The sequence below is a fragment of the Hippocampus guttulatus genome, chromosome 4, assembly GCF_054856545.1.
Source record: "Hippocampus guttulatus isolate MCC_2025c chromosome 4, RoL_Hgut_1.0, whole genome shotgun sequence".
Lineage (NCBI taxonomy): Eukaryota > Metazoa > Chordata > Actinopteri > Syngnathiformes > Syngnathidae > Hippocampus > Hippocampus guttulatus.
The window spans coordinates 17,101,728-17,126,823 of NC_141264.1; the positions used below are offsets into that span (position 1 = coordinate 17,101,728).

At 42.8% G+C, this 25,096-nt stretch overlaps 1 protein-coding gene across 1 annotated transcript; it reads right to left on the reverse strand.

The window, feature by feature from the left end:
- Nucleotides 1-743: 743 nt before the first annotated feature.
- On the reverse strand, nt 744-24,730 carry LOC147206248 (homeobox protein aristaless-like 4). Its single transcript, XM_086109392.1, has 4 exons — nt 24,262-24,730; nt 6,230-6,540; nt 1,147-1,275; nt 744-1,064 (listed from the first exon to the last, which is right to left on the reverse strand). The coding sequence occupies exons 1-4, from the start codon at nt 24,602-24,604 to the stop codon at nt 744-746; spliced, it is 1,104 nt and encodes a 367-aa protein (XP_085965518.1). The 5' UTR covers nt 24,605-24,730.
- Nucleotides 24,731-25,096: the final 366 nt, after the last annotated feature.

The window sequence follows — 25,096 nt, forward strand, 5'->3', positions numbered from 1 at the left end:
GTGCGGCCAGTTCAAAATTGCAACTTGCAATTTAAACCGAAGGGGGGAAGGGTCAACGTAACGCAACACCATGTTTGGAAAATGTTAATTTATTATCCTTTACTTCAATGCGGTCGCAGCCTTTTGGTTTTTCAATAAATGCTGCTGAAATGTGCGACACAATGCTTTTGAATCAATGCAAATAGGCAGTCCAAATACTGTGAAGTGGCCGCTATGACCCGCAGTGTGAATCCAGCCGTATCATCCGGCCTCCAGCCCAGTTTAAATCCTGGCAGAGCCCTGATAATTATTCAGAAATGTAAATGATATCATTTTTTACTGTATTTGGGGCAAGTCGAAAGTGGTTTCATTTTGACTGATGAGGAATTGAATCAGAGTTTATATATCTTTGGTAAATCCTATTCATGATCTTGTTTTTTTTTCCTGAAAACGATTGTATTGTCCGTGTCACCAAGTATTTGACCAAGACCTGAGACGGAGAGGAATCAGAAACGCTCGGATCTGATTTTCTCCTCTACATTTTGGAACTTTCAGTTTCTGCTTATTGTCACTGTCACAGTTGTTATCTCCATTGTGTTGGCCGCTACAATGGTCCGTGCTATCTCTACAGCCTCTCCCTGTTCATTTGACCTATGTTATCATTAGTGCTCTCAGCAAAACTCCCCCGCAGTGCTTGATGATGGCTGCTGAAGAGAAGCGGCCAACGGGGTCGGAGGGGGGGTGGGGGGGACTTGGTTGGAACATCATGTGGCCCAAGAAATGGCGGCACTGTGCTCCTTGGCCTTCATACGCAGCGCTGCTATGCTGGAAGACTTGCGGTCCGGGTCGACATTCAGATCATAGCCATTAATCCCCCCGACCATTCCAGGTCCCCCAAAAAGGCTGCCCATCTGCGTCTGTCCCATGTGGCTGCTCCCTGGGCTTGGGACACCCAGAAAGTCGGGGACCCCCCCATGACTATGAGGATGAGGGGGCATGCAGGGGGGGACGGTATCGCAAGGAACAACACAGCCCGGCACTGGAGAGGCTCCGCTGCTGCCACCGATCCATGAAGGGTTTTGCATCTGAAAGCAAACGGCAGTCATAATGAGGCAGTCACAAACACTTCATGGCACCGGTGAGAGACGTGCCGGTGTTCTTATTCACCTGCGCATAGTTCTCAGGCCGAGTTAGAAGAGGCAGCTCATAAGCCGTGGAGAAATGCGTTCGAACCTGTTGCATTTGGCCAAAGCGCTCCCTCTTCCTCCACTTGGCCCTGCGATTCTGGAACCACACCTGCAAAGAAGGAAGGCAGCCCTTCAAGGAATAAACTTACTACATACTAAAAAGTGCTGGGTTGTACTTGTTTTCCCAAACCCATTCACTAGGTAGCTCTGGATTTTGAGGAGATTAACTCATTCAGTACCAGCCAATTCTGGACCAAGTCCGAAAAGACGTTTAAAAACGTCTTTGGGAGTCAATGAGTTCAGTTACTTTTACTCAAGTTTGGGTCAATTATTTTGACCCAGCGGATTGGATTTGGGCTGGCTAACGAGTTGAAGCTGCTCTCCATTTTGGCCAGTTTTGTGTACTAAAGTTGAGGTAATTTTCATGAAACATTCTCAGAAAATGTTGGTGGCAGCTGGATGGCTCAGTGAATAACATGGCTGACTTTGATCACGCTTCAAATTCCGGTAAGGGCAAACAGTAACGTCCACTTGGGTCTCTAGGCAAGACCCTTTTGACTACATGTCGATTCCCAAACAATGCTTGTCCCAGGCCGGGATAAAAATGGATGGGTTGCGTCAGGAAGGGCATTCGATGTAAAAACTGGTCGGAACAAATGTCAGTGACTAGCTGTGGTGCCCCCTCTCAGGAGAAAGTTGCTCTTTCCCCTCGGTAAATATTGGTCCTAAAATTAGCATTATTTTTTTAGCACATCATATTGATGACCTGTTAAGACAGGATCAGAATCTTGCGCCGACTTCCTGTGTCGAAATAACTTAACATTGGCTCCATCCCTTTTAGACCCAGCGTTGAGTTAGATATTTCACCCAATTTGGGTAACTTTTAACCCAGCAGAGTGATACAGGCCAGTCACCGGTGGACTAAAAACATTTAGGAGCATGGCCTCCATTCTGAAAGACAAACTAAGAAAGTGAAGCAAATAAATTTTATCGGACATGAAAGTCCCACGGCACATTTTAGTACTTGACGTGTCTTTAAAGTGCCATCCACATGGAACTATTGATGTAAAAATGGAGCATCTCCCCTGGTACTGCACCCCCCCCCCCCCGGCCCCTCCTCCTGCCTTTGATACACAGTCGTCTGCCTCCCTTCAGACTGCCTGCGTCGACAGATTCACATCTGGGTCTGTAGCCATTCATAAATCATTGTGAGAAAGGTGTCCTCTCCCTCACCTGTCCACACAGCAGGACCAAAGAGAATCCCACTGCAATGCATTTAAAAATCCAACCAACAAGCAAGTAGACAGAAATGACAATCAGCGTGACTTGCGTAACCCCCCCCCCCCCCCCCCCCGTAGTTGGCATTATTCAAAGGTCATGTTTTTAAGTATTTAAATTTTTCATTCTTTGTCTATATGGGAGTGTTTAAATTTGGTTTTGAAAAATAAAAAGTGATATCAATGACTGCAGATCCTTAAAATGATCTTGATGTTACCAGTAATTTTTGTATCATACTACTGGAGAACAGAAAGGTTTGCGAGCAGCACAATGTTGTGATACTTTGATTTACAAGAATACAACTGGCAAAATCACCCTGGCAAGTTTTGAGTCGGCTTCCCCTTTCATGCCAAATATTTAGAAAATCACCTTTAAGTCAAGGACAACAAATACAAAATAATTGACAGTACCACTGCAAAACTTATTTTGCACACAAAGCAGGATTGCTACAGATTTGATAAATTCTTCTTGCTTAATAATAGACAATACATGATTACTTGCGAAGATGGACGCTCCTGCTCTATATATCAATCACATTTTATTTGTATAGCACGATATGTTATCTTGAACCTCCTTGCCAAGTGCAACAAATGTTCTGCAGTGGTTCGAGCTTTGATTGTTGGTTGATTCCAAGCCCAATCAACTTGTGGTTTTCACAGTTCCCGACATTCAAATTCCCCTCGGCCAGGCCCTTCATACCCCCCCCCCCTTCTTTTGCATTTACCATTCCTCTCCGTCATCTTCATCATAAAAAAAAATTGGCCGCGTGACAGAGTGCTCTGAAGTGCATTTCCTTTTCAGGGATGTATGTGTAGGACCACAAACGGGTTCATTTTTCAAAAAGGGGACCATGTATGCATCGAGATCCCCCCCCAAAACTGATGTTAAGAAATCTCACGCCGACATTCCACAGGTCAGCTGGCGAGATTAGTCTTCCAAAGTCGTAAAGTGATATGGAAGGTTGTGGCTGCCCCCCAATGTCAAGGTGAGGGGTTGTTGGCCTTTGAATTAAATCATATGTTTGCAGGAGGGCTTGGGGTCTGTTACAGTCCCCTGAGGTTTGGGAGCGGGGGTGTTATTGTTTGATGTGTCCTTTTCCTTTGGTTTCTTCTCCGCTTTCTCAACGCATGACACTAGTTTCTAAATCGATCTTCAATACACGGGGCCCCTGATTAGAGCGCTTCTGACTTGTCTCCCAATGCAGTCGTGCCTTCACTTCAAAGTTTAGTTTGTTCTGTGACCATGTTTGCAACTCGGAACACGTGTTGCAAATAATCTTTCTCCCTTGAAATGAATAGTCATGGCAACTAAAGTCCAAATATACAAACAAAAAATGTTAAACTTTTTTTTTTAAAGCAAAAATATTTAAAGCCCATCCTACAGTGTTGTACTGATATGTATATATAAATAAAACTAACAGTTGTACATATTTTCATGCTTTAAAGCCCACTGACGTGCTCCTTTTCGTGTGCATGCCATAGTTACCAGTTAATTAGAGACATACAGTAAATAATACACAAATTAGAGTTTTGTAACGGACTCATAAAAGGGCAGCAATATTTGTTGGGTTTTTTTGCGCACGATAAAGAATATGTGCCTCTGAGTATAAAGTTGTCTGTCTACAAGTGGCGCTGCACCGTTTGTGTTGCTTAAATGCTTTTAACGACTGCAACATTGCTGTTGTATTAGCCCACCTATGTTTTTTTAAATTGTGTGTTAACATTGAGCTAGTAGAGATTCGAAAGAGTAGTTAGTTACACGGTTTGGTTTGCGTTACCGCTGTAGATTGTGTCCAAGGTAGAGACTTTGTTTTTTCTTGAAAAATGTCAGAATTTTAATGAGTGTAATCGGTCATCAGATTTTTGTCATAGTCTCACCTCTGTCACCCATCCCCACCCCGACACAAAGCGCCTCTCTCCTCCCACCTCCTTTTTATGTCGACGAGGGGAAGTTGGGATATTGGAAAGTGAGATGGGAGAATGTTCAAACTGGAGCTTGTTTTCATTTCATGTTTAATTTCCTGACGCCAAAGCCCGTGGCTTTCCGCAGCTAACCCTTTTGACCTCTGCGAGGCGTGCAGACAAAGGCGGCTGACCAGACGCACACAGGACACACACATTTAAATACCACGTCATTTATAACATTCGGAATCTGTCACTGACCAATATGTTCTCTTCATCTGAACGCTGTCAGCTTTTTCATTTTGAATGCCTGAGCGCATAATTATGAACCCCTCTTCTTGGTTTGAGTGTGCTGAGTGAGTCATGTTTCACAGAGGGTTTGCACAGTGCTGCTTTGCCTTTGAACGGCAGTAAGAAGGGGACATAAGCCAAATAGTTTGGCAAAGAGATCATCTGTGGTGCAAGCGTTATGAAGTCAGATGTGTCTTGTGCTGCTTCTCTCTGCCTGTCCAAAGCTGCGTCTTAAAAACCATTATTGGCGACAAGCAGAGTTCCCGTTCTTCTCATCGTGAAAACTTTTAATCCATCACGTATGACGTGCCCAAAGTTACCAACTTCCAACTGTGTTCTTGTTTGTTCCATTGACAGACGCATCTGCGAGGAAGGTGACAGCGAGTTAAAAGTGCTTGTCGTGTAACGGTAATAGCTGAAGACGTTGACGGCAAAAGGCAGTTTACGGAACCATTAAATGGTTTTATTTACGCTGCACGTCCAGCAGTCGGGTCGGGGGGTGGGCGGGTGCGAGAAGGGAGGGCAGAGTGCACAAACTCCAAAAGCAGCTTTGAAGTTCCAGCCGTCTCACCTCATCTCTGTCATCCCGCAGCACTGCGACTTGATAGAGTGCCTCAGCTCTGCTTCACTCACTCCACCCCCCCGCCCCCCACCCCTCCTCCACTAAAGGCAGGTATGGCCAAGTTCGTGAGGGACTTTTTTTTTTTTTTTTTTTTTTTTTTGCTCACATTCATGTAAATAATTTAATAGCAGCAAAAGCCCCAAGCTGCACACAAAGACCTTCATCATTAAACTTAGGATGGAACAGTCCGACTCTGACACGGTCTTTCTTCTGAAGAAAACATCTGCATTGTTTCTTAGATGAAAAGGATGATCAAGTCGCTTGCCAAGCTCGCGATGCCCCTTGGTATTCCTCAATTGCGTATCCCTGGACCTTGTCCTGATAGACCTTCTGTTGCAATTGTGGGATTTAGACTTGATTGCGTGCATGTTTCGGGTCTGTTTTGCAGGACTTTGGGTCAATCCTCACAGTGACTCAAAAGAGTGGGCTGCGTGCCTGTCAGTTGGGTTGGGAACGTTAATTATATTCATCTGGGGAAGGCATGGATCTGTGTGAACCAACTATTTTTTTTTTCTACTGTACCACCGCACAGACCAGACCGTCCCTGACTATGTCTCAGACTGCACGTGGAAATTGAAGCTGGCATCTCAAGTGCTTTTTATATCCTTCCCAAATAGTCCAATGACTACTTCTCTCCCCATGTCCCTCACCTCCTGCCTTTGCAGTTTTGTGTGGAAGTAGTTTCATCACCGTTGCACCAGGGACAAACCCTTGGCCTCTGACCTTTCGTGCAGAGTCTGGCGCAAGTAAACGCAAAGGGACCCCCCTTCATCCCGCTCGTCCCGCTCTGATCTAAGGTTGGCTGGAAGAAAATACTGTAGTGATGAAAAAGGAGAACAATAGACTCTTCTGTTGTCACATCACTAGCTTTAACTTTCCCTTGCACTCTCTCGCAATGATTAACACGTGAATACGGACAATGGTGTGAATGCAACACTGCTCGTCTTTTTTGCATGCCCATCTGGTCTCACCTGAACGCGAGCTTCCGTCAGGTCTGTTCTGAGTGCCAGCTGCTCGCGAGCGTACACATCTGGGTAGTGTGTCTTCTGGAAAACCTTCTCCAGCTCCTCCAGCTGATAGCTGGTAAACGTAGTGCGATTGCGCCTCTTCTTGCCTTTGTTGCTCTCTGCCTCGCTTTTATCCAGAGGGCTGGAAAGATCTGAGCCGGGACGCTCGCCTGACCCCTTCGCTCCTGCTTCCTTTAGATTTAGGTAGCTGCTCTCCATCCCAGGGGGGTCAACGCTGGAGGGCAACTCAGACTCTGTCAGGCCGTTGTCTTTTCCTACATTCAGGAAACATGGAAAGTTGTGATCAATTTTACCTTTCTGCGGAAATGGGGAGAGCCACACGCCAAATGTCTTGAGATACCACAGAGAGGAGTGTGAACAGCCCCGCCAAATTGGAAACATTACAAAACAGCAGTACATAGAAGAAGACTTCAAAATTGCGCAAAATCAAGCCCTTGTCTCTGCTCTGAAATGCTGGGCATGTCATCTGAAACCGTGAAAAGCCTTGCCCCGTTTCCCCCAAATATTCTCGCATTTCTCCTCCATAGATATGAAAAGACAAAAAAGATGAGCCCCTACCACATCTGTGGCCCTTCCACACTGGATCACATTTACTTCTGTAAACACTACATTGTGAATGACGTCGTCTCTTCTTCTGCGCATGCGGGTGGGTCACTTGAGAGACGCAGATGTTCACACAATTATCATAGTGAGGTCGCATTTAACATGTAATGTGAACACACAAAAAAAAAAAAAAAATCCGAACTGAGTATTAAGAGCCACAGTGCGAACTTCGATTATGATGTCATCCCAATACTGCTCACAAGCAAATGGGAGCTTGTATCTTTACTGATACAGCTCAACACATTTTTATTGTTTGGATTTCGGCTCAACATCAGACTCAGCATTGCTTAAATGTTTTATGTTTACTGTTTTTATTTTGTTAATGTTATAGTTTTTAAGTCTGATTTTTATTTTATATAGTTGTTTTTAGAGTGCCCTATAAAGTCGAGGAGATTTTTAAAAATGTTTTCTCCTGGCAAGGAGGCCTTACTCAATGTCAGATTTTTTTTGCCTGAAGTATCGGTGACTGATATCAGATGCCTTTAACGGTACACGATACATTGAAATAAGGCCTGTGTCAGTCTTCACTCATCCCTAATTTCGCACCTCAGCATTTTTCACATTCATGCACTTAACATCCAGATATAAATCTAACGTAAAGCTTGAAATGTTTGGATATTTCACTCTCATAATTAAATACATTGCACACATTTGGGTTCATAAGACGAAAGCCAAAAACGTAATTGTGGCTTGCAGCCACCCAACTCTGACCAATTAAACTTGAAGAGAAACAGCGACAGGCAAAGAGCAATATGCTCCTTAAAATGCGTGTTGCTTTTGGTGTATATAGCCGGGGGGAAAAAAAGGAACCCTGTGCCTAACAAGTCAGCAAGTGCATCTGCACACCATCACGTTCTAGCATCCACACACAGTTGCGGCTACTTTATGCTTACATCACCTCTGTAATGTTTTATTCTGGGGTTCAAAGGCCTTGTCTGTGTCTGCTGAATCTACACTTCACTTCTACATGTTTGAAAAGGTTGTCACGACACATTCGGGTGACCTGCGACACAACCTTCCAGGGGGGGCACACTCACTTCGCTCAATCACGCCACCTGAAATCCGAGCCAATGAAAAAGCTGCCTCATTTTGGACAGTTTGTGTGTTTGTGCGTGTGCGGTGGCCCTCGTTTGCCCACTGTTGCCCTCCGCACTTTGGCGCTCAGATGTAAACAACATTGTGTTTGTCACTTCCAATTTGCACAGCCTCCATTTTGTGACAGACCTGGCTCTGTTCCTGTCACCACATGCAAGGATTTTTTTTTGTTTGTTTCCTTTTTGGAGATGAAGAAGGCTGTCCCTTCTCCTTCATATAAACAAACATCAATGTGGATAAATAAGCATGTATGACTGGTGGCGGGCCAGTCAGAACAGTGCTCTGTCAGTTTTTCTGTCTGCTTTTGCTTTGCATTGGCGTGAGGTTTCTGTCCTTAAATAGTCTCCATCGTAACAGTGGAAAGACTACGTTTTCAAATGCATCGGAATGAAGTCAGAATAAAGTTAGAACCTAACTTCACAGGTCATTGTCACGTTATGACCTTACGCAATTAACGCAATGGCACTACTGTGAGGCGACCTTTCTTTCTGACGCACAAGATGATGTGCCGATGTCTCAAACCGCCGCAGTGTCGAGCCAACGACTGGCAGGAACAATTTACTCAGATTTGTTTTGTATCGTTGGCTCGTATCGGTACTCTTCACGAAAATGCGATACCTTGCAATAAGGTGGTATCTGCGCACTACCGATACCTGATATCCTTACTCGCCGTGGTAATTACAGTTAACAAAAATAACGAAATAACTAAAACTAAAAACCTTTTCACAATGAAAATAAAAATAAGAATGCTTTAAAAAAAACAAAAAATAGCTCAATGAAATTATATTTTACATTTATAAAACGATCAACAATTATGTATAACCGAAATGTCCTTCCGTTTTTGTCTGTCAATTTCATACATGAGATTTCCGGGTTTATTCAAAATGCATTTATATCTGTATTATTGTTCAGGCATATGGAAGAAAGGTTAAATTGTTGTTGGCAATTGTCGTTTGATACTTTGTGACCTTTTTTCATCCAAAATAATCCATACATGTACTGTCTATACGGTGTATTAAAACAAAAAATGACAGTTAAAACATTTTCATAAGCCTTAAATCTAACTACGAAAGCCACTCTAAAAATGTATTTCATGTAAATGAAATAGAAAATAATTACACCAGTGAAAAATCTCAAACTAGTAGGACCCTTGCACAAGTCATCCCTTTTAGGCTCTCGGTGACGGCAAAGAAGTGAAATTAACTGAAAATTAAACACGCCTCCGTCTTCGCCGCTCAGTACAAAATGGCTAAAGTGACAAAAAGTGGAGAGCTGGAACAGAAGAACCGGATGTGCAAAGCAAAGTTAGCTGCGGGGTGCACACTTTTCAGTCATCTTCCACGATCCATCCACATGCTACACATCTGTCACGCATCATCGTTTAGTGTGGGTGCAAAGGTTGCTTTTGGCCGTTCCCCCCCCCCCCCCCCGCACTTACCCCGTTTGGTTAATTTTGTGTGGCTTAAATAAATCCACAATGCGAGTCGATCCGCATCCCCGAACGGATGATCTTAGGACCACGGTACATTTATCTCCCGCGAGATCACATTTGGAGTCATTCTTTGCGTGCGTTTTCTTGCAGCTTTCTGTTTAACGCCCTCCACAGTCTGTCGTCTTAGAAACAAAGTGCATCGTGAGAAGCACTGTTGATATTTTGCGGTGCTGGTAACTCTGTCAGCCATACTTTTAATGGTGAGTAAGCTGGCGGAATAGTTTTGAAGTGATGAAGTTGGGCGTCGGCTGTCTGCAACATGCATGTTTGTTTTCATGAATTAATATTCTTTGCCTGGTGTGTCCCGCAACGTGATGTCAGTAGTCGTCTCTCCAAAACCGCCGCGGCCCTTCCCCTGCTTTTGGGCTCGGGCTTGCCCCGACTGAGACTAATGAAACGACGCAGCTTGCCCAGCTGGGGTTCATGACCTCATATCGCTGCGGCCCACCTGTCAGAGCCCCTTACTGTCTCCTCACGTGCGAGCAGATGTTCTGACATTGCCAATCGCTGCTTCTGCCCCGTCCGATGTTTTCATTCAACCTCTGAGCGAGAGCATGACTGCAACGCTCAGAAGTGAGTTGGGTCAACGCAAAGTCCCTGCTTGTTTTGAAAGACCGAGGGTGTGGGTGCGCGGGCCCCTGAGCAAGGCACGTAAACATGTGAGGCTCAGCTGGGCGTACAGATGGGCACCGTTAGGTTTTATACTCATCCCTACATCCAGATCACATACCCTCAACATGTACTTTCTCTTCATCTTGCACTCGAAGCAATCTGTTTTGTGGCATGCTAATCGTAACCAAACACAATCCTCACCAACATCTCACAGGATTCACGCCTGCCGAGATGTCCCCCCCCCCCAGAGAACACAGCCGTCAAGTCTTGCTTTCTTCCCGAAAGCCAAGATTCCACTGCCTTGGCAGCGGTCTCTTGGCATTCCGAAGAATTATTTTTTTTTTCTCACTGTCGTTCCCCTTGTAGAGCAGACCAGCATACGTTAAACGTGAGAAATAAACGCCGCTCGCTCTTTCAATTCGCCAGTCATTTTCTGACAACCTGCAGACCTCTTTGGTTAGCCGAGGTCACGTGCTTGCTCGGGTCAGGGATGTAATCGCCCCTGAAAACAGAGAAAAAACATCAAAGTGTAATTTAACTGGTTGTAAAGCAACAAGGCACCCTCTCAGTTTTTATGGAAAGGGACGGGGAGGGTCAAGTGAAACCAAATAAAAGAAACACTATAAATTAGTAACCTGGGGAAGGGTTAATGAGCTCATACTAACGAGGAAGGGCAATGCTTTTAAACAGAGTGCTCTGGGTTGCTAGACATCCTCTGATCAAACTTGAGTAAAATATCTAATAATTATGTGTGCTCCGATTAGTATTTGGCCCTTTTACAGGACTCTACTTAAAAACAAAAATCTAATCACTGCAGAAAATTGCACACTTTATTTAATTAAAATATGTCTCTATAATGAGTTTAGATTGCATTTTACAAACGTAATTATTATTTTCCCCCAATGAAGAGTTGCACAAAATCATGCGGCTCTGCTGTCTCACGGGCCTCTTTCCCCCTTGCCAGCCCCAAATCAAATTTTTGTCACATCGAGCTTATTTCCAGCTTGATGTTGTGAAGACTTCACGTCAAAAAAATCACATCAAAACACATTTTTGCAAAACTGATCCAAAGCACATGTGGAGGTTGTTTGAAATGCAATGCAAGTCATATTTCTACAAATGAGATTTGAGTCTGGACACAGCGGCAAGTGATGCAAATGCTGCTGTGGTGTCCAGACCGAAGAAACACACACACACACACACACACACACACACACACAATGTAGACGGAGGGGCAGAGTCACAACTTTGGATAATACATGCTGATTAAGAACAGCAACTTGGATGACACGGACACGTCATGCGGAAACTGCCGCCACCGCCACCTTCAATCTTACTTGCAGTCGCTATTTCATGAACGTTGCCAAAGCGCTAACTGCATGGCCAAGCCTATTTTGAGTATGTCAAAACATACTCATATTTGGATCATCGAATTACTGCTGTACCACACACATACAGTGGCATATAAATTCGGCACTGCTTAACAAAAGTACATCTACCGCCTGATGTGGGGGGAGGGAGGGGGGGGTTCCCCATTGCTGAGTCGCTAGAGGTTGTACTGAAATTTAGTTTGCTACCAATTTACTGTATATGTTATATATAATTCTTTGCATTTTTAAATTGCAATCAAAAGAAATAAATGTGACGTGCCCGATTAGACAGATTTAATTTTAGGCTTCTTTCGAAAACACTATTTTCTTTAAAAAAAAAAAAAAAAAAGCCACAGAACTGCAATTGACTTTTTCATTATTAACCGATCAGGTTTATGACCTGGAAGTGTTGTAACGACAACCAGTTTGAACCACGAGCATGACTCATCAGACGATCCATCGCCTTATTATGTGAAGGACATATTGTCACATTACTTTCAACTATAGCGCCACACAAAGCGCCACACAAGTGACAGCCTAATTACCGTTAATTAGGCTGTCACTTGTGTGGCGCTTTTCTACCTCGGGTACTCAAAGCGCTTCACACACTGTTACATCATTCACCTACTGGTGACACAGCACCAGGAGCAACTGTGGGGGCTCAGTGTCTCAAGGACATGGTAGCAATGTCCACGGATGGAAGCACCAACTTCCGGGTTGAGGAACGACCACTCCATGCCACCTATTCATGTCCAGGCACCTTTGGGACAAATTGCTTCTTTCTTGCTCTCAATTAGGGCTGAACAATTTTGAAAAAACGGAGAATTTGTACCTGTGATTTAATGTGCCCCCCCCCTCCCCGCACGCTCCAGGTCTACTTCCCACATATTTTTTAACAAACTCAATCAATAAATGAATCTGTAAACAATAAACAATATCTGATTTCTGATACGTAGAGGCTAAATGCTAAAATAAAGGGCAATGAACCATGAAATAATCTGAAAGACATTTTAAACTACTTTAGTGTTTTTAACTGACTAATATAAATCAGATTAGAATAAAAATGCAAACAAATCTGTCAGAAAAGTTCCAGGACTGGTGTCGCAATAGATGTTTTTGTTTTGACCTTGGAAGTAATTTCCCCTGAAATCTAACATACTTTGCCCCGCCTTTTTTTGCCAAGCCTTGATGCACTCCTGGAAGAATTCTTCCTGGATGCTCCAGAGCTGTGACGACAGCCGTCTTGATTTCATCCAGGTCTTCAAAGCGGGTACCGTTAATATACCCCTTGAGCTTGGGAAAGACTTCATAAATAAATAAATAAATAAAATAAACCCTGGCGTGGGTGGGGTGGCCCTGCTCTTCTCGGCCCGGAACTGTCAGATGCTTTTGGTAACATGAGCAGGCACATTGTCGTAGTCAAGCAGCTGCCAATTGTCCCAGCCCAAATGTCACCTCTTCTTGACAACTGAACGAAGCAAATGCCACAGGAGCTCTGTGGAGGAATGATGGTTCATCATCAGGCCCGCATCAAGGGGCAAAACTCATCATTTGAGATTTTTGTGACACCGGTCCTGGAACTTTTTTTTTTTTAATGCTATTTATTATGTTCTTGCCATGTTTCTCATCCTGCACTGATGTGTGGAAGCAACAAATCCAATATGATCATTTTCAAATGACAATACACACAGTAGAAGTTCATGGCGGAATTTGATGACCTGACTCGAGCCTTCGTGAATCATGCAGCCAGGCTGCATTTTCAATCCCCACTCCACCAGTCCACAAATATAATGGAACAGCAAATCTTAAAATGTTGAGAATGTGGTCATTCTGTAAAAGGGTCCAACGCATTCATTTGAGGCATTTGACGGAAGGATTAATTCCAAAAGTGTGTTTTTCTTTTTACGTCTGCATTTTTGGGTGTTTTTCTGAAGCCATCAAAGCAGGTAGACGAATTACAGAAAAGCGCGTTGATGACCAAAGATCCAAAACTCCTTGTTACTCAGTACAGTGATCCCTCATTATTTCGCGGTTCGTTTATCGCGGCCTCGGTGCATCGCGGATTTTTTCATATTCATTAAAAAAAATAAAAATTGCGAAAATGCCGCAAAAGGTCCGCGAGAGGCAGCAAAAGTCAGCAAAACAACAGTGAGTCACATAGATCAACATATACAGTACTACATGTATATGTTTACTGTATTTTGTTATTCATACACTAACCTAACCTAACTCATGCACCTTATACATGCGTGTGTGTATATCTCTCTCTCTCTCTCTCTCTCTCTCTCTCTCTCTCTCTATATATATATATATATATATATATATATATACGCTGGAGAGAGCCTGGAAGGTAAAGGTCACAATCGTGCCTGTGGTGGTCGGAGCACTCGGGGCAGTGACCCCCAAACTAGATGAGTGGTTGCAACAGATCCCGGGAACAACATTGGACATCTCAGTCCAGAAATGTGCAGTGCTGGGAACAGCAAGGATACTGCGCAGAACCCTCAAGCTTCCTGGCCTCTGGTAGAGGACCCGAGCTGAATGGGGGACGGACACCACCCGAGGGGGGGTGAGACGAGGAATTTTATTAGTAATGTTAATTACGAAATTACAAACATTTACTTCTACATGCATGTATACCATTAAATTTGGCCTTATAAATATTTTATAATATCCGCATTTTCCGGACTATAAATCAGTTTTTTTAATAGCTTGGCCGGGGGTGCGACTTATACTCTGGAGCAATTTATGTGTGAAATTATTAACACATGAATGTCATTTCACATGTTATTTTCACATTAAACCACAAGAGGGCGCTCTCGGCCTGTGTTGATAAATCGACGATGAGTCTGACGTAAGCGACATAGAAGAGGAAGCGGCGCACCGTCTACCTCCCGAGTGGGGGAGTTGTTTAAAAGTGACACAGAGGATGAAGATTTCATTGGATTTTGTGATTTGGAGTGAAACTGATAGTTTGGTAAACTTGTTGGCATGTTCTTTATGCTAGAGTTATCTGAATAACTCTTAATATGTTGCGTCATTACTGACATTACCAGGCATGTCAGTCATGTAACGTTAGTATACCGTACACTTATTCAGCCTGTTGTTCTCTATTTTATTTTTATTTTAAATTGCCTTTCAAGATGACATGTATGTTTTTGGTGTTGGATTGTATCAAATAAATTTCCCCCAAAATGCGACTTATACTCCAGTGCAATTTATGTTTTTTCCTTCTTAATTCTGCATATTTTTGGCTGGTGCGATTTATAATCTGGAGCGACGTATTATCCGAAAAATACGGTACTCATACACATGTACAGTACATATACCTGTTCGGGGGGGGCTCGCTACTTTGCGGATTTTCGTCTTTCGCGGGTGGTCCCGGTCACCATTAACCACGATAAGTGAGGGATCACTGTACTATATAGCAGAAGCTTTTAAAAAAAAAAAACAACAACAATGTACTGTGTCCCTGCCCCGTTGCCTATACTTAAAGCTAATTTAAAAAAATAAAATAAATAACTAGCTAAATCCTTCCAGAATGGATTGTATGTTCCTTGTTGCCTCGAAAGAGTTAATATGTACGACAGAAGCTCTTCTTCATGGGGCACTCAGACAAGATTTTGAGTATTGTTTCCTCGGTTAAAGGAAGGCTCCCAGATGTTCCCTTAGCAGAGATCTATGGCAGCAGCACACAAAGGAATGCTTATATTCCATGGGAAACCTGAAATCTTTCTGTTCAGTATCAGCGGGCTGATAGACTGACACAATCATTACCTCACTCGTGTCCGAAGACTTTTAGGCCGTGGCTGTCACTGTCTCGTATCAAAGAGCACAGAAATAGTTCGGGATTATTGTTGGAATGTGATTAATCATAGAGTAAAGTTGCGCACGTTTTAGTACAAACTGTCATGTGGAGAAAAAAAGATTTTCTGGAGTCTTAGACAAGTCTCAAGACATCGATTTAGAAAGGGTGTAATTGCGGTCTTGCTTTTGTTCAGTCTGAATTTCGTCGCACAAATTGCAGAAGTCAAATTTCAAGGTTAGAATTTTGCTGCTTTGCAATCTCAAGTTTTGTGCTGCAGCCAACCGCGGGTCCTAATTTGCAGGACTTTCCACGGTGATTTGGTTCAATCTATCAGACAAGAAAACTGTCCTCGCCTGACAATTAGACAAATAGCAGTTATGAATCAAAACGGGATTTCGCTTTGTTCTGTCAATTCCACAGTCATTTTTATAACACATTTGCCTTAAAGCTCCCTGTGGTCATTTTGGAATTTTCCAGGTCATTTTTATCTTGTGGTTCATTAAAATAAAAAATAAATAAATAAATACAAAGCTGCGAACAGGGGAAAGTGTATGGAATGAAACAGGATTAAAATGCCAACATATGCTGCATGTACTTTGATGAATTTCACCAATGAATTTCAAAACAGAGCCAATGTGATGTTCCATAGCAAGCAGGCTGTTGTTGTTGCTTCTACTCTCTCAGACACAAAAGCATGCTCGAAATAAATTTTTCTTTTTCTCCCCCTCCAACATGTCGTTGTTGAAAACAGTTTCAGGGCATGATCACAGGTCACCGTTCAGCCACTAACATGGTCAAAATGTGGTACTCATCACAGCAAATATCCATACATATCCTCTGACATCATTTCCCTCCACCCCCCCCCCCTCCGTCCCACCTCCATGCACGTAGAGTTCTATATTTTGACAGGATGCTTTTAAAGTACTGCCAGAACCTTCTTGTGGTTTTTGTTTTGCTCTCATGCATTGAGAAACACGTTTTACATATCACAGGATGCTCCAATTTCACACTGATGCCAGAGCGGCTATTTGAACTGTATGATGTGAACATGATATGAGTGAGGAAAAGGGAAGAGAGAATTGGTGCAATCAGTATCAGTGTTCACACACTCTTTGAATACCGTGTGTATCTGTTATGCCAGATGCATTTTGGCTACGTATCAGATGGCTCCGTCAACCCCCCCCCCCCCCTCCCCATATATTTACAACTCCAGTGAACATCCGTTTATCACATGATGTTTGGTACAGACCAACCCACATCACCTGAAAATTCATAACTTAAAATGGATGTAAATAGTCTACACCGCCCCCCCCCCCTGTTCAAATGGCACTGGGGGGGAGATAAAAAATGAAACCAAGACAAATAATTTTGAAATTTTACGTAACATGTATGACACCTTTGACAATACCCCTGAAATCTTCTAGTGAGGAGAAGAAAAATAAACAATGGCGATAATCTGGTTGCACAAGTGCGCACACCCTCTCTGATCTGAGAATGTGGTTGTGTTTAGAATTAACCTTCCAACTGTCAACTGTGAGTCGGCACACACCTGCCACCCTTTAAAATAGCTCCGATTAACCCCGAATAAAATTCAGCTCTCGGTGAGTCACATTCTACAATACAAGCTATGCTTTGCAGAGAGCTTCCACAACATCAGTGGGATCTTGTTGTTTAAAGGTATCGGACAGGAGAAGGGTTCAAAAGAATTTCCAAGGCACTAAATATAGCGCAGAACACAATGAAGGCAGTCGATATCACCTGGAGAAAATATGGCACAACAGTGATATTACTACACTGAAGGCAGAAAACTCTAAATTTGTGATCGAGCATAGCCGTGAGCGACGAACCACAAAGTCCAGGAACACTCAGCTGTATTTGTATCGGCCGCATTTAAACGTAGTTTAGAATTTTTCTCTGAAATGGTTTTATTGTCACTGTCTTTATTGTTCCAATTAGCTTCTATTGCAACATGAAATCACAAAGCCTAAAGTCCCTGAAAAGTGAAAATAAATATGAATGCGCTGATATCAAACCCTCCTAAAAAATGTATAAAACTTTGTCTAACGACTTTCTTATGTTTGCACACCCCAACGTGTTTGAGCCCCAAAAACACATTGAAGCCTCCGGTGGCCAGAATATATCCCAATCGGTTGTCACCGGGCTTGCCGCGCCACAACGAGAGGCGCTAGCCACCAGCTAGCTCATGAGCGTGTGTTTAGAACTTACTCCCGCGCTGACCCTCCCTTCTTTGAAGAAGAAATGGTTGCGTCCTACCGGCGCCGCCAATTCAGGAAAACCACAAACAGTCAGACAAGCTATATTATATTTGTGGGGGCTCTAGGCTTGGTTTAATATGTTCAAATGGTCTTTAAAATGTGACAACTTATGTGAGTAGTTAGCAGTAATCTTTTTACATAATTGGAGGTTTGTTGAGGTGCCGAAGCAGTTGTATCTAGCGTACATCGAAGCATCTTGCCTGGCTAGACGCAACGAGATTTTGAAAACAATACATGAGAACATCTTTCAAGGTATGTAAATGGAAACATTATGACTTGGCTATACTTTGCACCGGTAGAGTTGGGCAGAAAAGGGCGTTTCCAGCTTTTTGCGCCATTGCGGGATGGAATGCAGTGTTTTCCCGTCCAATCCCTGTGGCATCCCTCATTTGCATCAAAATCAGTGGGGTACACCGTGTTAATATTGCAGAAACATAAAGTACATTCGATGGTGTTCGTGCATGACAATGGCACGTAAACTGTAATATCTCCCCTTTTGAATGATGTAGTCGGCTATATGTGTGACAGGGCCGATATTTGAGACTGCTTTGCACCGCTTGGTGTCATATTTATGAATGAAATACTATCTGAAATACTATCTGATACTGAATACTGGATCTGTCTGCCTGCGCCTCAATTAAATACGTACACTAAAATTGTGTTCGACCAACTGCACTGCAAAATAGCCCACCTTTTAGCCAGTCTAAACTTTGGTCTTCTTTTGTTCACCAAACTGCGAGATGCGCCAGTCGGCACGGAAGCAACGCCCATTCAGGAGTTGCGCGTCGACCAAATTGTAAGGTCTCTCTCTCTCTCTCGCTCTCTGACTCTTTCTCTCTCGCTCTCTCATTGCCACATTTGCAAATCAATTTAGTGTTTTTAAAATATAGTAAGAGTGAAGGAAAGCTGAACATTTTGGATAAATAAAGGTCACATGTAAACATCAAATAAAAAACAGTACAAGTGCTTATTTTAGTTTTGTTGAGCACATTTCTTTTTTACAAATTTTACTCATCTGATTTCACTCTTCCACATTGAAGAAAAATGCTTGCTGCCTAAGAAGACTGAAAAATGTGAACAAGTATTTCTTTTGGTATTTATAGATACTTTCAAAGTATATTTTTTTGGAAGTGCGCATAGTGTGTACAGTAGTTGTTGGTTCGATTTCAAAATGCACTACACATTTACGGAAAAGCTATTCAGGCCACAGTTTGGCCTTCAATTTCAGTTGCACCATCATTGATTAAAAATGTCAGAAATGCTGGCACAAGCTGCAAAATGTCAACAAAGTTGAATATACTCTCATCTTAATTGTCCTCAAATGAATTTGTACCTACCTTCAAGAATTTGGATTGTAAGATAATGTAGCTGTGTAGCTGCTTTCTGGAGCTGTATTCTGCAATTTACATCATCCCATTTGTTGAATAATTACACTTAATATCGGTGACATAATCAACTAGTAAAATAGTCGACGAGCAAAATAATCATTTGTGGAAGTCCTATTTGAAACGTGTTTTTACTGCATAGCCTACACAGGCTGGATTAGTGCTCAATATAAATATTATTGTTATTCACGCAACATGCATAAACTTGCAGGGCAAAGTAGAAATCGAAACGGGGGGGGGGGGGGGGGGGTTATAACCTCCACCCTCCCAACTGAACCTCCTGCCACCCCAAGTAAAGCTGTCTAAACCAGAGAACTGGATAACCACTGATGCAATAAAAAAAGGCACTCAAGTTGAAGTGGTGGGACTCTAAATGCATGACTACCCCCACCCCCCCCAAAAAAGAAAATCCTGCCTAAAACCAGTTTAACGCTATTTCGCCACATTTGAGTACCACGTAGTTCTCAGTCTTTTCACATTTTCAGCCGTTATCTTCAAAGTTGCATAATGCAGCTCGAAACAAATATCTGAATTCACTCGGCAGGTTCTTTAAACGATGACAATGGACACATTAATAGGTACACCTGCTTCATCAAATAAGGCTTTAATGCATTAGCTCAACCATAAATCTTTGCCCAAAACTAAGATAATGCTTGGTTTTGATTGATATTGTCAGTGAGCCAATGATTTAATCCTGTTTATTATTGTTGTAGTTTGCAGCGGTTGAAGAACGACTCGGCTTCAAACTGCGGTGGCTCAAATATACTCACGACTTAGAACGCAAATATCAGAGACATCCGCTCAACATGATGCGCTGCGACTTCTACTTCAAGCTTCAACCACAGTAATAAACATGCTGTTAAATTAATACTTGACTGTTTTCAACTTGAATATTTGTGCAGGCGTATTTGGTAAGTTGGCCTGTGAGCGCATGCATGTCAGAAATTGTGTCCAGTGGGTCTCCGATTTTTACCGCTGTCCATTTGAGACATTTTGCTTATTTTTCCAGGGTATTGTGGAGACAGGGTTATGCAAACCGGTCCCACTTTGTCATTGTGGGGGACGCTCGGTTGCTTTGGAGATCTGATGTTTGGCGAGTATGAATAATAACCATATAGCAGCCAATGATGCACATCTGCCTCGGATTAATGCAGACCCCTCCTGCGGCGCTGCCTTGCATTCCTCTGCACTCCATCAACTCCGTGGGGTTTTATTTCATTCACAGTGGGTGTAAGCAGGTAGATGCTCCACCCCTGCGGGACGCTCGTTGGTTCACGTGTGCACCCCCTGAGTCGCAACAATATGTGGCGCCAACCATGATGTTATCGGATGTATTGATGAAGGTCATTTTCATCTAATTTCATCAATTTAGATGCTTGCAAATACAATTCTAATTTAAAGCCAATTTTTTCCCCCGCCAGTGCCACCTTGATTTCACGTGTAAATGTCTCACACGCTGAACCAGCCACGTTTCAAGCCGTTTTTTCAAAATTATTGTTGATTTTAGGTGTTTAGCGTAAAATGCGATACTTATTGACAGTGCAACAATACACTTCATCCAAAACGCTGAAGACATCAACAGTTTCATAAATCTCATGTAAGATGTGCAATTTGCATGCGTAACCCACCAAACTCTGCAGATACAGATGCATAAGCGATCCGAACTACACATTGAGCTCACTATACTCTTGTGTTTGTACAAAGTACAATGGGAATAACATTAAGGGCATGCAATAGTTCTGATTCTTTCAAAAATTCTATCATATCTCAGAAATAACCATTATTTTATAATATTATTATATAAATATTATTTTGCTGGCCGCTGTAGTGTGGATGCAAAATGGCATTTCATCTTGGCATTTCACGGATCCCTCTGGTGTATTGCAACAATGAGGCTCTCTCCAGTGACATTAATTGTAAAGACGGCTTGAATGAAAATGACAGATCATTCATACCTGTCAACTCATACGGTTTAGCCATAGTTCATACGGATTTTGTGGCGAATCTTACGTATATGACCGTATCGCACAAATCATACGGATTCTGAAAATTTCCGTTTTTTGTTCCCCCCCCCCCTGACAGGTAGTTCCGTTTGCTTTTGCCCAGAACGGTGCTCGTCTACTCGTATGCTTTCATTTCCGGAATACAACTCTGAACACAGTAATGCCACTAAGTAGAATGATGATTAGACATTAACCAGACATTGTATTATGGAGATCTACAATAAATATCATTGAAAATTTCGTGGGTTTTTTTCTGTGCCGTTATTTTGACATAAAATGCTTTGGTATGTTATAAGGATTTTTTGCTCTTTATACAGATTTTTTTGGTAGTTTATACAGGTTGGCGCTCCAAAAAGTTGACAGGTATGGATCATTTGTAAGTGACCCTTCTCCTCCCCCCCAAATATATAAATAGATAAATAAATAAATAAGGGGGGGGGGCATAGACACTAAGGTGTATTTGCATTATACTCTTCATGGAAGTGGAATTAGCACCTTCAGAAAACCTACGCGCAAATCATGAAACTTTGGGAAAAATGTTGATCGATATTTTGACATTAAAAGTTCGAAGAATATGTCCAATATTTTTGTTTGTTTTTCGAAACAGGTGTACCATTTGAATGATAATAACTGCCAATAATTGAAATACATCAGCAAAATTCATGTCTTTTCAAAAGGGGATTCAAATGGGCATGTCTTTACCCTTATTGATCAAATTACAGACGGTGATGCCAATTTATGGTGAGTTGTTTAATTTTAAAGTCTAATTCCTGCACCAGGGATTTCAACACTCATCTTTGTCGAGGCCCACCTTGCAGTTATGGTTGCCCTCAGAGGGCTACTGTGACTGCGAAATCATCACCTGGTGATATTATCACACAAAGTATACGCAGCTAGTTTTGCACTCAAAGTCGAAGAAAATGGTTTGTTCAACTACTGTTTAGATCTTTTTTTATTTTATTTTATTTTTTTACCCAAAAATGCTAACAGCGTCACTGTGTTATTTAAGTGAAAACTGCAACTTTGGTTGTGATTTTCGAGAGAAAAATGAAGTAGATGCACATAATTTGATGTGGCCGGACCTGGCCCTCGGGCCTTGAATTTGACACAGACGCTATACACAGTTGGGTCTAAACTATTTGCATAATGACATGACAAAGTTGCTATTATTGTGCCAGTATATATAATCACAATCACGTTGAAAGAAAACAAGTGATGTTGGATGAGGTGTGGCCTTTTTGCTTTGGACACCGTGAAATAGTTGCAATATTCGGTACTGTGTGACAACCAATAACAGTATCAATATACTTTGTTCTACTTTGATGGGGTGGCACACAGGGAAAACACCAACATTCTGAGTTTCCTCCTCGCAGGAGGCCTTCATTTGCAGCTTGTTTGCGGCTCTTCCAGACTTTAGTTTTGTCTTTGGTCGGCCGAAGTGAAAAGCGGGTTCTGTTGGGCTGAGATCAGGCCTTTGACTTGACAATTTTCCAAACTGAAAAGTAAAGTGGTTGAAAACTGTTGCTGGCCAAATAAGCGTAGGGTACTTCTGAATCTGTCTGGATAGTACACTTATTGTATATGGTGCACAGGCATTTTTGAGGGCAGATGCTCAAGCCCCCCCAAAACATCTCCCAAAATTATTCATATAATGCGGGGGGGGGGGTGATATCTATCTATCTATCTATCTATCAATACAGTTGATCACATATGTGCTGCACATCCGTGAGGGGCATATTTGACAAGGACGGAAATACCCGTCAGATATCAAAACATCAATGACAGAGCGAATCCAGTGTTGTAAGCAAGAGAGAGTACAGCGTATTGATTACATGTCAAAGTCCTGCACAGGGCCATTAGTTCAATTTGTGACATTCAAGCATAGGCTTAAGCCTACGCCTAGATTTAATCTCCATGGTAATATTTCCAAAATGGCCGTAAAACCGAAGAGCTCACAACAGCCCGATTGACATGTTGGCACACACAACTTCGTCTGTACTGCATATCAGAAGATTTTTTTTTTGTCATGGTGAAGGAGATAAAATATCAACATTGAGCAATATATCTCATGTGTTGGACCACACATAAGAGCACAAGCCTGTTGACGCCTGAGGCTTTGACTAGACCCCAAAAGTGTCCTCCCCAGAGCCGCAGTGCCTTCATCTGGCTGCAACATTTTCAGTAATAACACTGCAGAGTCTCTCTCTTTGGATGCATACTGCATTTAATGAATGCGTTCAAACGGTTCTGTCTCTGCACTTGCCAGATCAGCTCACTAAAGTACAGCACTACTGCAAACAAGTTTGGAGACAGACTCCCCACTAAAAAGTAGATGACTCTGCACATTACCATTCTGCTGTGCGTGGCATTGGCAGACTTCATTTGTATTTATATAGCCGAGTGCAAACTGTTGCTGCATCTCCCCATGAAGCCGGCGAGTAAGCATGTAAATATGGGCGTTTGATCAAAACAGAAACTGAATTGTGAGCCATGTTAACAGGTTTCCAGTGACATGATATATTGTATATTTGCAGACACAAAAATGTACGAGCCTATATCCTACTCTAGTAGTGTGCACCTGCACCAAAACTATGTATTAAATTTTAAAAAAACATTCTGGAGAGTTCAAATATTACAAAGAACGCTCAGGTTGCTATCAGTTAATGCACACTGCCTGTAGACTGTCACAGGACGTTTTTGTCATTTTCATTTTGTACCTTAATTACATAACTACATAGCAATAATTTTTATATGTGTCTATACTGTATGTATTCATAAGGTGCATGTGTGTTTGTGCGCGTGTGTCTCTCGATTTGTAGCTCTGGTTATATCATGGAATCATGAATTATACATTTTCTATTTTGTCATCATGTGTTTGCACTGCATATTTAACGGGCGCTGTGACAAAGGCGTCCGAAGACTTTTGACAGGCATGTCAGTGTGTTCAATATGATTAAGTATTAGTTTCTTTCTGAAATCTATCATTAAAATATTGTTCTGTGACGGCTTGTTATGGCACCGAGATGCTGCAAATTTCCTTCGTGGGGAAATGACAACGTTTGTGGCCGGAATAACTGTGACCTTAATGGGGTCTTTAAACGTCAAAGTGAATGGGAACAAAAATAACATCTGATTGCAACACCTGGAATAAATTACACTATTTTCTCATGCATAAATTTCTGTTCTAGACGCTCTATGAGAGCTCGTTTAAACGTTTGCCCCTGATTATTAGATTTAAAAAAAATCACGTTTCATTGTTGCACGGCGCACAATTGCGCATATAATGCCTGCGAATGCCCACCGGAGTTTTTGCCCGTCTAAGCCCACTCACCGTAGCAGGGGAGGATGCCGTTGGGGCCTCCGTCCGTGTGCAGCTTGCCGCCCTCGGGGGGCGTCCTGCAGGTGGGTCTGTGCATGAAGAGCTGGTACTTGTGGAAGGGGCCCTCTCCCTCCGCGCCGTCCAGCGATTGGCACTCGGTCTGGAAAGGACTCCGGGACTTCTCCCCGTACGTCTGCGCTTTACTCGCCCCGAACGTGGGGCTGTATTTGGCTTCGGTACTGCCGAATGTCCTGAACGGATTCGCCTGGTGCTCCCTACCTTGTGAGGCAGGCGGACTATAATACGCATCCATCGAAGTCATGTCACAGTATGAGACGCACGTATCTGCGTTCATACCTTAAAAAAAAAGTTTTATTTCAAAAAAAAAAAAAAAAGAAGCTAAAAAAAAGAAAAGAGAGATCTGCAGAATCCAAGTTGGTCTTCTCGCCCTGCCCCTTCTATTCGACTCTCCTCGAACTTCCACGCAATGCACACTGACGCGCCCTTGCTCGCACAAGCTCAAAGAGGCGCATCTGGGACTGCTTTAGAGTCAGGGGGTGGGGGGTGAACAAATGCTAAAAGCCCCTCTCTGTGAAGGAGAGCGAGATGCCTCAGAAGGAGCCCACAGTGGAAAAGCGTCAAGCAGAACTGCGCTGACCTTCAAGCTGCACGCGTGCACTCCGAGTAGGCCCGCTCCGCTCTGACCGCGCTATTATGCACCGATGGGAGGTCAAAAACAAGGAAAGGGCGGGGGTGGGGTGCATTTTCTTCTTCTTCTTTCTTGTTTCCCTTTTTTTTTTTGTGGTGGTAAACACGTGGGAAACGCAACGCATGACATTAATGCAAC

Excerpts from the sequence above, each read along its gene's own strand:
- LOC147206248 (XM_086109392.1), bottom strand. The coding sequence starts at position 24,604 with ATGAACGCAGATACGTGCGTCTCATACTGTGACATGACTTCGATGGAT. Across the intron at positions 6,541-24,261 it reads CGGCATCCTCCCCTGCTACG|GAAAAGACAACGGCCTGACA; the intron begins GTGAGTGGGCTT and ends TCCTGAATGTAG. Across the intron at positions 1,065-1,146 it reads GGCCTGAGAACTATGCGCAG|ATGCAAAACCCTTCATGGAT; the intron begins GTGAATAAGAAC and ends GTTTGCTTTCAG.